At 44.6% G+C, this 12,546-nt stretch overlaps 1 protein-coding gene across 1 annotated transcript; it reads left to right on the top strand.

Moving 5' to 3' along the window:
• The first annotated feature begins 7,749 nt into the window (after positions 1-7,749).
• LOC135406541 (claudin-8-like) lies at positions 7,750-12,303 on the top strand. The gene has a single exon (XM_064640861.1). The coding sequence runs from the start codon at positions 8,044-8,046 to the stop codon at positions 8,710-8,712; it is 669 nt and encodes a 222-aa protein (XP_064496931.1). The 5' UTR covers positions 7,750-8,043; the 3' UTR covers positions 8,713-12,303.
• Positions 12,304-12,546: the final 243 nt, after the last annotated feature.

Below are 12,546 nucleotides of genomic sequence, written 5' to 3'. Positions count from 1 at the left end.
CTCTACTTGCAGCTCAGAGGAGAATAATTCTCATTTGGCTCAGCTGAGTGGAGGTTCAATATTCCAGTCACTGCTCTGTGATGGAGCAAATGGGTTTTTGGTTATAATGAGCCTCTCCTGAAGTTCTCCCTGCTCTGCTGCAACTGCTGTGAAGGTCTGACTCTCTCAGGGGCAGGGGCCCTCAGAGCATCAGGAGACCAGGGCCAGTGGAGACTTGTGCTTGGAGGTACTGTCCCCCTTTCCAGCCTCTGATACTCTGATATCTCTGTGCTTAAGTGAGCAACAGGCTTGTCTGGGATTTAAGCCTTTCTCCAAGGGTCACATTCTGACCCCTCACAGAGGATACAGTGGGTTTTCTGAGCACGAGGACTGGTGCACAGCTCTGCTTCCCTGCTGAGATGGAAGAAGGGCAGCAGAGGGTAAATCCAGCCCTGTGAAGGTCCTGACACAGCCAGGTCCATGAAATATGTGTTCCTTGAGAAATGAGAAGGCTGATACCAACTAGTTTACCTGGGTACTGTCAAGAGTGCCATCAGCACCATCAGTTCCTTTCACTGGTGGGAGATGGTCCATGTAGGGCCAAAGAGGACAAACAGGAGGAGAAGACAGTGTGAGTGGAGTCTACTCGAGAAAAGGTGATACCTATTAACAACTTCATTTTTCTTCTTAATGAATAAATATGCCAAAATTATTCCTGAGAGACCTTTGTGCAATAAAAGCTTCCAGAGGTGGCTATTCTGCAGTGCCCTTAGCAATCTATCCCAGTACTTAATTATAATTTTCATTAAAAAAGGTTTTCACGAAGCTTAAACTAAATCTCCCCACTGCAGGCTAAGGCTGCTCCATTATTGACTTTCCGCTCAGCAGCAGGCACAGAAAATAGGCTGCTGCTTTCCTTTAAGGCAGGCAGCCCTTTCCTTACTTCAGGGCTGTTACCATCTGACCTCTGGAACCTCTCTTGCTCAAGCCTAATCACCTCCAGTTCTTCCCTCCCAGGCAGCTCGTTACATTTCTCCCCATCCTTATTTCCCTCCTCTGGCTGTTTTTGGCTCTTTCACCTCTCCCTTCAGGTTTGTTGCCCAAAACTGGACAGAGAATCCCAGAGGAAGCCTCAGCACTGCTGAACACTCCGAGTGCACTTGCTGCAGGTTATCACAGCAGGGGTAAGAGATTCTCAAAACCATGACACACCTTCCTTGAATAAGTTGAATGCATTGCAATTCCGTTATTCCAGGCCTCCGGATCACCAGCTTCCCTGTGCTGTGGGATCCAGCCACTGACAGCCCGTCGACCAGCTGGGTGCCCAAGGCAGATTTCCTTGCTGCCACTTTTCCTTGCTGCTCCTTTATTGTTACATTCCTGAGGGTACCAAGATGAGACCCCAGAGAAATCCTTGGCTCCAACAACAGCAGAAATCAATGTCTGGAAATAGGAACATGAGAGTTTTCCTTCCAGTGTAGCTGTTTGTTGTTTAACTCACTCACAGATTCTGCCTCTGCATTACACTGCTGTTACTCTTCTCCATCCCTTCCGTGTCTCTCTTGATTTCCCATTGCTGTGTCAGATGCTTTAATAAGGTCCAACTGGATTAGATTTTATCAACTTTTATTTTCTAGCAAATGTTACCAAACAAAACCCAAACATAGTTTTTGCTACATCCGTGCTGCATTTTATTTTACTTTTCATTTACTTCCAGGCTCTTCCTAAGGAATTTTTGAGCCTCGTCCATATTCACATCCCTAAGTTGTTCAGTCTAATTAATACATATAATGTTATCAGGATCAGAGGAGCTGTTCTCCCTCAGTGCTCCAGGCACTCTCACCTCGTTGGCAATGGTCCTCTGCAGAGACACAGATACTCTCATCTTAATGATCCTTCACACGCCATTTTCTGCCTCGCAATGTGAGCCTCGTTCCATTACAACCTAAAAGCATCAGATTTCCTGAGACCTTCCCCTCCTCCATTTCATCCTTGGTTTTAAGTCAATCTGCACATAGCAGACTGTTTTCTATATTTGGTTTTTTCCCTTCCCTGACTTCCAGCCCCTTAACTCCCAACACATTGATATGAACAGCTATTAGGCATTCGTCTTCCTTCTGAAGTGTTGTCCTCTGAGCAAGCTACAAATTCAGATTTGGAATGAAAGCAGCTACTGCTCAACCATGGAGAAAAAAGTTCCTATTTGCTGCAGTTAGGAAGAGCACTGGCTTGTCCCTGAGGAGAAGCCATATGTCCACATTGGTGGATCAGCTGTGGGCTGTCCCCGTGCAGAGACACACACCAGCCCCAGGAAGATGGATCAGTGTACAAAATCCCAATGGCAGTGGTGGACCCTTGGAGCTGCTGCCATTCCTGCTGCTGGAGAGGGTGTTCTGAGAGCAAGTGACAACAATTAATTGCTTCCTGCGAGATGCTCCCGCTCTGCTCTCTGTGCCAGCACAAATCCAAAGTGATTTATGACTTCCAGGAAGAGGTTCTCCTCTGTGAGAGCAGGAACAGCTGGTTGGCTGGGCAGGGCTTCCCTTCCCCTGTGCATCCCTTCCCTCCCAATGTTTGAAGGGGAACTGAGGTAAGTTGGGAGATGAGCTGTGCAGGTCCAGGGGGTTGTTCCTTCCTGGGGGGTGCCCAGGCAGCCAGGGTGTCCAAGGGAAGAGGTGCATCCTGATGCTCAGGAGAGAGGAGTAATTGAAACATCCTGAGCAGAAGCACAGAAGTTTGAGTAGAGAAAAAGGGGAGAACGTGGGGGTAGAGGGTGACCCTGCTGTGTGCTGAGTGGCAGGTTTGGGGGTGTCATTGGTGCACAAGGTTGGGGATAGCAGTGTGGGAACTCATGTTGCTTGGAGTTTGTTTTGGAGGTGGAAATGAACAGTGTTGATTCAGTTCCATCCATTAATACAGTGTTAATACTGAATTCCAGCAGTGCTGGAACTCATGTTGCTGGAGTTGATTTTGGAGGTGGAAATTAACAGTGGTAATTCCGTTCCATTCATTAATACAGTGTTAATATAGTTAATTAACAGTGTTAATTAACAGTTACATTCAGGAGGTGGAGTTTGGAAAAGGACAAAACATGAGGGGGACAGGACTGGACAGGGAGGCATCCAAATCATGACTAAGAAAGATGGGAAAAAAACCTTTTCTTCATCATTTGAGATTTACTGGTTTAGTTACCTGCATTTCTTGGGTACTGGAAAGCTCTAGTTCAAGGGCGTATTATGATGCTGAGCTCCAAAAACAATCCCTCTTGGGATTCTGAGCCTCAGATTTTGTTTCTAGCAGCATCAGGTAGCCAAATAAAAGCTACTACCTGTTTCTACAAGCCTTGCCTCTCACCTACCTTTAAGCCATCGCTGCCACAATATACCTTCTCTTCCTCTTTTATTCCACCACATTAAATGATGTAAATAAAGCAGTTCCCCTGTGCTTCATCCAGTAATAGCCTAACTGTATATCCTGCTGCTGGCACTTAGGAAAACAATCAATGCCACCTTGGGAACTTGCCACTGTTGTTTTTTCCAACGGCTTAATGTCAGCAGCACAATCAAATGTCCCCCAAATAAGCTTTGAGGTCCTGTCATTACACAGCAAAGTAAGACATTGTGTTTTCTGGCAGGTTCTGTTTCTGTCAGGACAGCTGCTCCCTGTGCACAAGTGTGGAGGTGACAAATACCTTGTAAAAGCCTGAAGTGGTTTAGGTGGATTAAATGCTCAGAGGAGTGTTTAATATTTTATTGCTGTAGGGTTTTATTATGCCGAGCTCGAGTTCACTCGGTGTCCAGGAGACGGGCCTTCCTCAGACATGGAATATCATTAAGGGTCTGGCAGTTTTGTCAGGCTGGGAATTTCAGGTGTGCTGAGGAAGATGGCAGGAAATAAATACGAGTTCTTTACAATTCAGCTGTCAGTCCTGGGCTGCCTCACAGCTAGAGGTCAGTGCCCAAGTGCAGTGCCTGGTGTGTGGCTGGGGGAAAACCCTCCCTGAGCTACAGTGAGCAGATGTTCCTCACTTGAAGAGAGGGGGAAGGAGATGTGCCTTTATCTTTTTACATTAAAAAACTTCTTTAACATTGTTTTGTGCCGGCAGCAATATTAAAGTCAGCACGAACAAAAAGACCTCTGTTGGCTTCGGTCCATTTTCTCCTGAAGTAAAACAAATTCAAGGTCACCTTTTGCTTCAGCAGCAGGCTCGGGATGCATCAGTTGATCAAAATACCACAGGAAGTAATGGAACCATTACCTCGAGTGTGGTTTCATTGACCAGCCCTTGGAAATAACTGAAAACCCAGTGGTTAACCCAGCATGTAATGAATGGGCAAGTGAAAGCCACAAGCAGGAAGGAACTGGTGCCACTCACACGTATTTCCAAAACAAATGATCTGCAAGCAATCCTAACCCTGTTCATTGTACACTTCAAACTGATTTGACCTGCAGAGGATGGTCCAGATCCAGCACCTCTACCCTAGGGGTGGGATGCAGGGTGACCTCTGAGTCCCAGCTCCCCATTTCCAGGCTCTGCAGTCTTCCTGGGTAACTGGGAGGTTGAGAGACTTAACTGTAACTCAGTCTAAAGAGTGCTTTTGATAAATCTATGTATCTGCCTAATCCAGAAATGTTACTGAACCTTAAATCCAGCTCATTAACCTATAGCATAACCAGCCTATTTATTCTTGAAGAGAGCACTTAATGATCTATGTATATTACACTTGTGCATTTGTACAAGATTAAAGTCTATTTCTCTCTGCATAGGTGCATGTGTATGTATAAGGACTCTGAAATTCAATGTACCTAGGAGGTTATTCAAAGAGGAATTAAACCTGCTTTCTGGGAGGCAATTACATTATTGATGCCTATAACTAATTAAACACTGAGGATCATTGGCAGGTTCTGTTAATCATGTGGACTGGAGACGCTCTACTTCCACCTTTTTAAGGGGCATCAGCATTTTAAACAGAAGGTAGCCCCCCAGGGAATGATTCAAATGAACATCTTGATTTGAAGGGAAGAGAAAATGTAAATCTGAGCAGAGATCCAGGGAAAAATTAGGTGTAAGGGCTACAGGCTTCCTCAGCTACCTATTTTCCCCTTTGAAGGCAAATTTTGGGGTGGGCATGTTTGCATACCTTGAGGCAAGTGAGCATTCAAATGGCACAGCAGAGGGATGGGGCATGGAATGAGGAGGCTCCAAAAGTCTAGTCAGGTGTAGACAGGGTTTTCCTTTTATTTCTTCACATCTGACACTAAATCCATGGCATCTGCCAGGCCCATCATGAGGGCAAGTATTTAATGTCTACTTTAGGAGCTGTGTGATGTTCAGAGTGGTTTTGAAACACCTCAGTTGTCTCAGCATTTCTTCCTGAGAGGTGAGTTGAGCTTTAAAATGGAGGTGCAATTCTCTAAGGTGTACAGGGATGTAAGAGCACCCTTTAGGCTGATCCAAACACAGGATTGATCTGCAAAAGGTAATTTTTTTTCAAAGATTACCAAATTCGGGGAGTCATTTAAACATTTAAGAGGTTGATTTTCCTGTTCTTATGAGTTTTGAAGATATTGATAAAGTTTCTTTTTTTCTTTTTTTTTCAACCTGTGTCCTGTAGTTCATTTAAATTGCTGAAATTTATCTTCAGGTTTCCAAGGTGCCATTTAGTGGTTTTCCTCTCCTGCTTCTTTCCTCCTTTCCCTTCAGGTTTCAATAACAAGACCCATCCTGCCACTGGACACACAGCAGTGTAGCCTGGGTGTTCCTCTCCTACACCTGCACCTGCACTGGCTGTCACTCCCCACAGGAACTATTTCTGATTAAAGATCAAAACCCACTCAGCCATTGAGCACTCTCTGCTAAATGCATTTTAATGCACGTGATGCATTTTAATAGTATTTCTGCAAACAGTTTTCATCTTCTACACAAACCCTGCCCTGGTGATTTTCCACATGACCTCAAGGGCTCTGCCTTCCAGAGTCATCCAAGGAAAAATGATTCCTGAGCAATCCTGATAGATAAGGCAGCCAGAAGAATGATTCAGGGCATTAGGCATGGTCTGTTCTCCAGCTGTGTACACCTTCAAGAACTGGCCAACTGAAAACATTGCAACAAAGAGTTTTTCTGTTGAAAAGAAAGAAAAAAGACATTTAAATGCTGGTTTTGAGAGGGCTTTTCCATCATAACCTGATTTCTTTTTTGGAGTTCAAATAATAAATCAAAAAACAGTTTGGAGAATCCAGGGGTTAAAAGAAAGTCCAGCAAGATGGATGGAGACTGTACTGAAGTTATATAGCACAGGTCTTGTGTGCAGCCTTCTCCTGCCAGAGAAAGGAGTTTCTTTCAGACCACTAGATATCTGTGACTTCTGTTTTCATCTCTACCACCTCCTTCTTTGTGACATGGAGCAAAATGTTTTCAGCATCAAGGGATTGGTTTTTTATGTCTGCAGAAGAGTGATGTAATATTCATCTCCCTGTAAGTACAAACCTGATCCTATATTTAGTTTCAAAAGTTCGTGTTTTACATCTCAGCTGAAGACATTTTTTTTCTTTCCAGAGTCCAGCTTGAAGACTTGAAAGAAAAATTTATGGCCCAGATCCCTTGGGAACATTTTCCACAAGGACATGTAACATTATATTGTATAACTTGCATTATCTGGCACTCCTTCCTGGGCTGTGGGTGGTTTAGGTGGACAATTCCCTTTTCATGGGTTTTGCTTTTGCTTTGAATGTGTTGTGTAGGCATCTAAGGCTGTAACTAAATTAATACCATCAAAGGCAATTCTGATTTTTCCAAACACACAGAGCCCAGAAGCAAAAAAACCCCAGAATATGTCTTTCTTCGACAGCACTTCTAGGGGCTTTCACTGTCTTTATGGACCAATTTTTTTTTTTATTTACTTTTTTTAACTGGTTCAAAAGCCGGAGGAACCAGAAGCACATCACTTTCGACATCACCCGTGAGTTGTCATCAAGGTAGGGAGAAGAAAGCAAAAAAAAAAAGCCCTAATGCAGCAGTTATTCCTAAATTTGCCCCAGGCAAATCAGTCCTTGGCGTGCATTTTTGTCCAGGCTTGTAGGTATCTGTGCAGGCCTGTGGAAGGGACCTATGGCTTCTTCCAGGGTGCACTGTACACCTTGGACACCCTTTTCATGTTAAAGAATTGCCCCCAAACCCCCCAGTGTTACCTGGCTGAGATTGTCAGGTGGAACACAATGGCAACATTGTCCTTCTAATCAGGAGAGAGTCTCGTAGAGGATTATTTCCTAACAGTGACCTTACTCCTGAATTCAAAAAGAAGGAGCTGTGGAACTCTGACAGCTCTTTTCTTTGTCGTCCTTGGGAGTTTTGGAGCTGGTAGAGTAAAGCTTTGATGTTGATTGGAATACTTGACTTTCCTGTACCTGTCTTATATCATAATTATACTTTTGTATTTGATCAAAAGGGGGAATCTACATTGAAGAGCTACAACAAGTACCTCCTAGCTGGATTTAAAACAAAAATAACAATCAGGTGTTTTCCCAGGGCTGTAGCACTTAAAAAGTAAGTCCCACTCCAAGTCTCAAGTTTAGCTTTTGTTGTAAGAACAACTGTAATGACCTGTTTTAATACAATATTATAACAGATGAAAAGCTCAGACTTTCTGAATTTCAACATAGCTGCAATCTTGAAGTTAAGAAATGATTAGCCCTGCAATTAGGTACCTTTAATTGAATCCCTGACACTTGCTTAATTATAGCAGCGCTGCAGACACACTACGAGAAGCAGTGAAATCAGCTATGACACACCCCTCCTGGGCTTCCATTGGCTGGAAACTCGTTAGGCTTGATGGGTAGGCACTGGAGTCAGAGGGGATTTCAAGGCAAATAAATAGCAGGTCCTTCCAGCCAGCCAGAAATGGATTTCCACCTGTCTGAACCTGGGACGGGACCGAGCTGCTGCTGAGAAAACCCAACCTGCTGCACCCAACATTCCCTCTCATGCTTCGTGTGGCTTCTGTGAACAAGTGATTTTTGGAAGACCTCCCGGGCTGCTGTGCTGGAGCTGTGTGTCCTGGGAGCAGCATGGCTTGCTGTGTGCTGCAGATCACTGGCCTCATCTTCGGGGGCATTGGCATGGTGGGGACCTTGGCAGCCACGGTCATGCCCCAGTGGAGGGTTTCTGCCTACCTTGATGGCAACATCGTGGTGTTCGAGACCATCTGGGAAGGGCTGTGGATGGACTGCATCAGCCAGCTGGGCCTCAGGCTGCAGTGCAAGTTCTATGACTCTTTCCTGGCTCTCCCCCCACCCTTGGAGGCGTTCAGGGCCCTCATGTGCATTGCCGTGGTCCTGTCAGTCCTCTCCTTTCTGATGGCCATTGTTGGTGTGAAGTACACTCAGAGGACCAAGGAGGACCCCCAGGGCATCAGTATCTTCATCCTGGCAGCTGGAGTTGCCTTTCTCCTGACGGGTGCCCTTGTTCTGATCCCCGTGTCCTGGACTGGAGGGAGCATCATCCGTGATTTCTATGATCCAGAAGTCCCTGTGCCACTGAAACGGGAACTGGGAGCTGCTCTCTACGTGGGCTGGGTGAGCACTGCCCTCCTCATTGCTGCAGGAGCAATGTACTGTCACTTCTGGTGCTGGGCTGACACATCCGCAAAATCCAGGTATCCATCGCTTTCCCGTCACAGCCTGCGCAAACCGGGCGCTGCCAGAGGACCATCCCTGGGGGTCCATGCCTACGTGTGATCATGGAGTCACAGAATGGTGTGGGTTGGAAGGAACCCTAAAGATTATCCAGTTCTAAGGGCAGGGACACCTTCCACTGGACCAGGTGGCTCCAAGCCCTGTCCAGCCTGACCTTGAACTTCCAGGGATGGGGCATCCTGTGATCTTCCTGCTTGGCAGGTTGACATGTGCTGATTGACTTGATAATTAAACTGCAGGTCTGTAATGGAGGGGCACTTTTGTCCCTTTGCTGTTGACATAGATTTCTGCTCTCTAACACACCTACAGGAAATGTTCTTCCATGTGTGTTTGTTAGAGCACAGCCAGAGAAAAATCTCACCCTTTTTTGGGGGAATGAAGCATGGCATGGGAACAGCAGCAATCAGAAGGCTCTCAGAGAAGATGAGCAGCACATGGCTGGGCTGGAGGGGAGGCAGCTGCTGTGCAACAGCACCATTGCCCTCCCCTAAAAACCCCTGATGTGCAAAGGGAGCAATGCATTTCCCTCCAGGTAAAGTCTTCCCAAGGACTGCTCTAGGATACAGAGGTGAGGAGTGTGGAGAACGTGGAGTTGGCAGCACGGCTGAGGCAGCTGCTGAATGAACAGAAGAGCCTCCAGCAATCCAGCTTCTAATACTGCCACGCAGATGTTTGTGCTATCCCATCAGAAGCCTCTGTGATTGATTGGATTTCACTGGTGCTTGTGGAGTTGCTGCCTCCTCCTCCTCTCTTGTGGAGAGCATAGAATACAGCTCATGGAATAGTAAAATTTTTAATTCCTTCACCAAAACTCGTCATCAGTGTATTGACTTTTTGTTGCTTGTTACCTCTCCTCTTTCCTGGCTTCTCCTTTTCTATAGGCAGCACCTACTCCTCTATAAAATTCAGGACAGACCATCTATCTTTATGCACTTTGGAGCACTGTGCTAATGTAAAGTATAATTAAACAAGCCAGGCAGTGTAAATGTGCCATCCCCACCTGCCTGTTGGAGCATCAAGAGTTCCTGCCTACGACTTCCCTCACACTCACCAAAGCCAAGCCCTGACATTGCTCTGACTGTTTTGAGCTCTCCAGTTGATTTGGAAATGCAGACTGAGCAGTCTGGTGCCTGTCTGTCCACCATGCAGGATCCAACAGCATCTGCAGTTGTGCATCTTTTTATTCCCAGCTGAGTAGCTGGACTCTGATTTTGACAGTTTCCATATCATGACCCTGAGAAGTGACCAAAGAAGGTCTGGTTCAAAATGTTTTTCTTCTGGTTCTTTTCACAGCAGTAATGGATGGCACCATTTAATGGATAATTTTATGGCACAGGTGCTCAGCTTGATCCTTTTCTGTGTCTGTGACTGGCATCTGAAGAAAGGGTGTAATGACTTTTTGAGTTGAGCAGAGCAGTGCCTTTCCATATTCCTTTGGCTGCTCAGTTTGAAAGAGAACATGGAGAGCTGCATTTAATTAAACAAACCTTTTATTAACTTGACTCCAGATGAACCGAAATGAAACAGTGCCATTGTACACAGACATTCATTACATATATTAACTAAGGTGCATTTGCATTTAAGACAAGCAGCTCAGATCTTATAGTGGGAATTATCTAGGCACCAGAAAACAGGTTTAATGTATCCAGCTCATCACTTGAGCAGTCAAATCAGCACTTACTAATTCTAGATGAAAATTTAAGAAAACAGTTGTAAATAGGTTTTCTTAGTGCTAAACCATGTATTTTTTATGTTTTCTTGGAGCTGCTGAAGTCTGTCACAGCAGGTGCCATTGACAGCTGCTTTCAGGGGAGTCATTCTGTTGCCTTTGGTAATAATTTATACTACCCTGAGAACCACCACCTCTTATTTTACTGTATTTTTGTCCTATAATATGTATTTTGTTTAATACAGCACTATTTGGTGAGTAAGCCAGAATTGCACATTTTGGATTAATTTAGACATGACATTTGTGATTAACAAAGCAGAGGATGAAGACATTTGCAATGCAGATTTGATACATATTTATATGTAGGTAATGGATTTAAATGATGATGTATTCAGTGTAATGCAACTTTATGCAGATGTAAGTGCTTAAGAAGTAATTAAGTACATTTTTCTATAACATTAATTAGAAGATCCTGAATGCTTACACTATCAGTGGGCTCATCTAGAAATCAAATTTGAACTCCATTTACACCAGTAACTTTATCTTCAAAGAGTAGAAAGATAAAACTGTTTTATTTGAGCATTTAGCATTAGTTTCAAAGAAAACCTAAGCTTTTTATGTCTAACATTAACATGCAATGACTTCATATTGCCCCATTTCTCCCTTTTACCGGTTGATCAAAAGAGGAGCTCAAAACCTCTAAGCTCAGACAACCTTGTGCTTGTGAGTGGGCTGGAAATCCAACGTGGATTCCAAGCATGGAGCCAGGCTGGGGTTTTAGGGACACAAACAGCAATTTCAGGTGATGTGATTGAGCATTTTGGACTCACAGGAATGTGTTTAAGAGTCTGTGACATTAACATTTCTGAATTTGATGCAGGAAGATCTCATGACAAACTGCTCTGCAAGAGATGCAACAATGTGGTTACCTCATCCCTTCGAACAGAGCTGAAATTCTGAAACTGTTGTAGATTCTGGTGGGGGAAAAGCCCACAAAGAGGATTCCTACATATTTTACCTCTGTATGCAGGGAGTGCATTTGGCTGAGGAATCTGAAGGGGTGCCTTTGTGTCTGCTGAGGGAGACAGAATTTTTTTCATCTTCCTTTCCCCTCTTCAGAGCCTTTGATGTTCTGAACTGACTCGCTGGAAGTTTGGAAGTGTGAGCAGGAAAAGGAAGTTTTAAGACTTAACAAAAACCTGCAGTTGAACTTTAAAACTAAATTGCTGCTATTGAAGAGTTTTCTGGGGGTAACAGGGAAAGTTTGGCTTGAGAGGAGTGATGGAGGAGCCTTGCACACATCTCTAGTGCCCAAGGCTGCACCTTCTACCCTCCACCTGCTGCTCCAGAAATATTCCGGCTCCTGCTGGGTCACACTCAGCCAGACTTGGTCTCAGGTAACCACGAGGGCCTAAGGTGATTTTTGGAGCTTATTTAGGTGGCTGAACATTTCCTGATGGAGTGAAGTAGGTGAGGGGGGGATGCTCAGGAGCAGGTGTGGTGCAGCAAAGACATTTAGGGAGAGGGTTGTGGAACCAGTGTTGGCCACACAGTGTGTGATGGAGGGCTGGGAGGAAGCAGGGCATGAATAATCGCTCCTGACTGGACTTTTCTCTCTGGGAAGAAAAAGTCCTGACATGTGGGTGTCACTTGCTGTGGATGGGCCAGGGATTGCTAAAATGTTGTGTCAGGCTTTTCGTGTGCTGGAGCTCTGCTGTCACTGAGGAGGGGAGGCTCTGCTGCTGCTGTGCTCACAGTCCTCCAGGCACAGCTGTCAGAGACTTCAGGCTTGCTGCATTTGTTTTAAACAGCTGATTAAATATTGTGGTTAAATCTCTAGTTGAATATCCTGACGCTGTTATATACCTTAATATTTGGTGACTGCAGGACAAAAATGACTTTGGAAACAAATGTGACCAGCTGAGATTTTGCTATGTATTTGAAATAAATGTATGAACTCCTCAGTTGGTTTTAGTTTCATTTTTTTTTTTACCATTGTGGCATTTCTTTTTTATATTAAAGTGAAGGAATGTATTTCCCCATTGCCAGGGAAAGACAGCTTCAGTATTTTTATAATGCTCTTTTCAGATTTAGTCTTGGTTTCTGCAATCTACTGGGGGTTTTGCTAGACCATAAACAAAGTGGGACTGATTCCTTGGGAAATAAAATACACAAAACTGATTTAGTACTGGTTTCCAAGACTTGTT

Source organism: Pseudopipra pipra, chromosome 2 (genome assembly GCF_036250125.1).
Source record: "Pseudopipra pipra isolate bDixPip1 chromosome 2, bDixPip1.hap1, whole genome shotgun sequence".
Taxonomy (NCBI): domain Eukaryota; kingdom Metazoa; phylum Chordata; class Aves; order Passeriformes; family Pipridae; genus Pseudopipra; species Pseudopipra pipra.
Note: the sequence above shows the minus strand (reverse complement) of the source record. Positions and strands in the feature narration are given on the sequence as shown.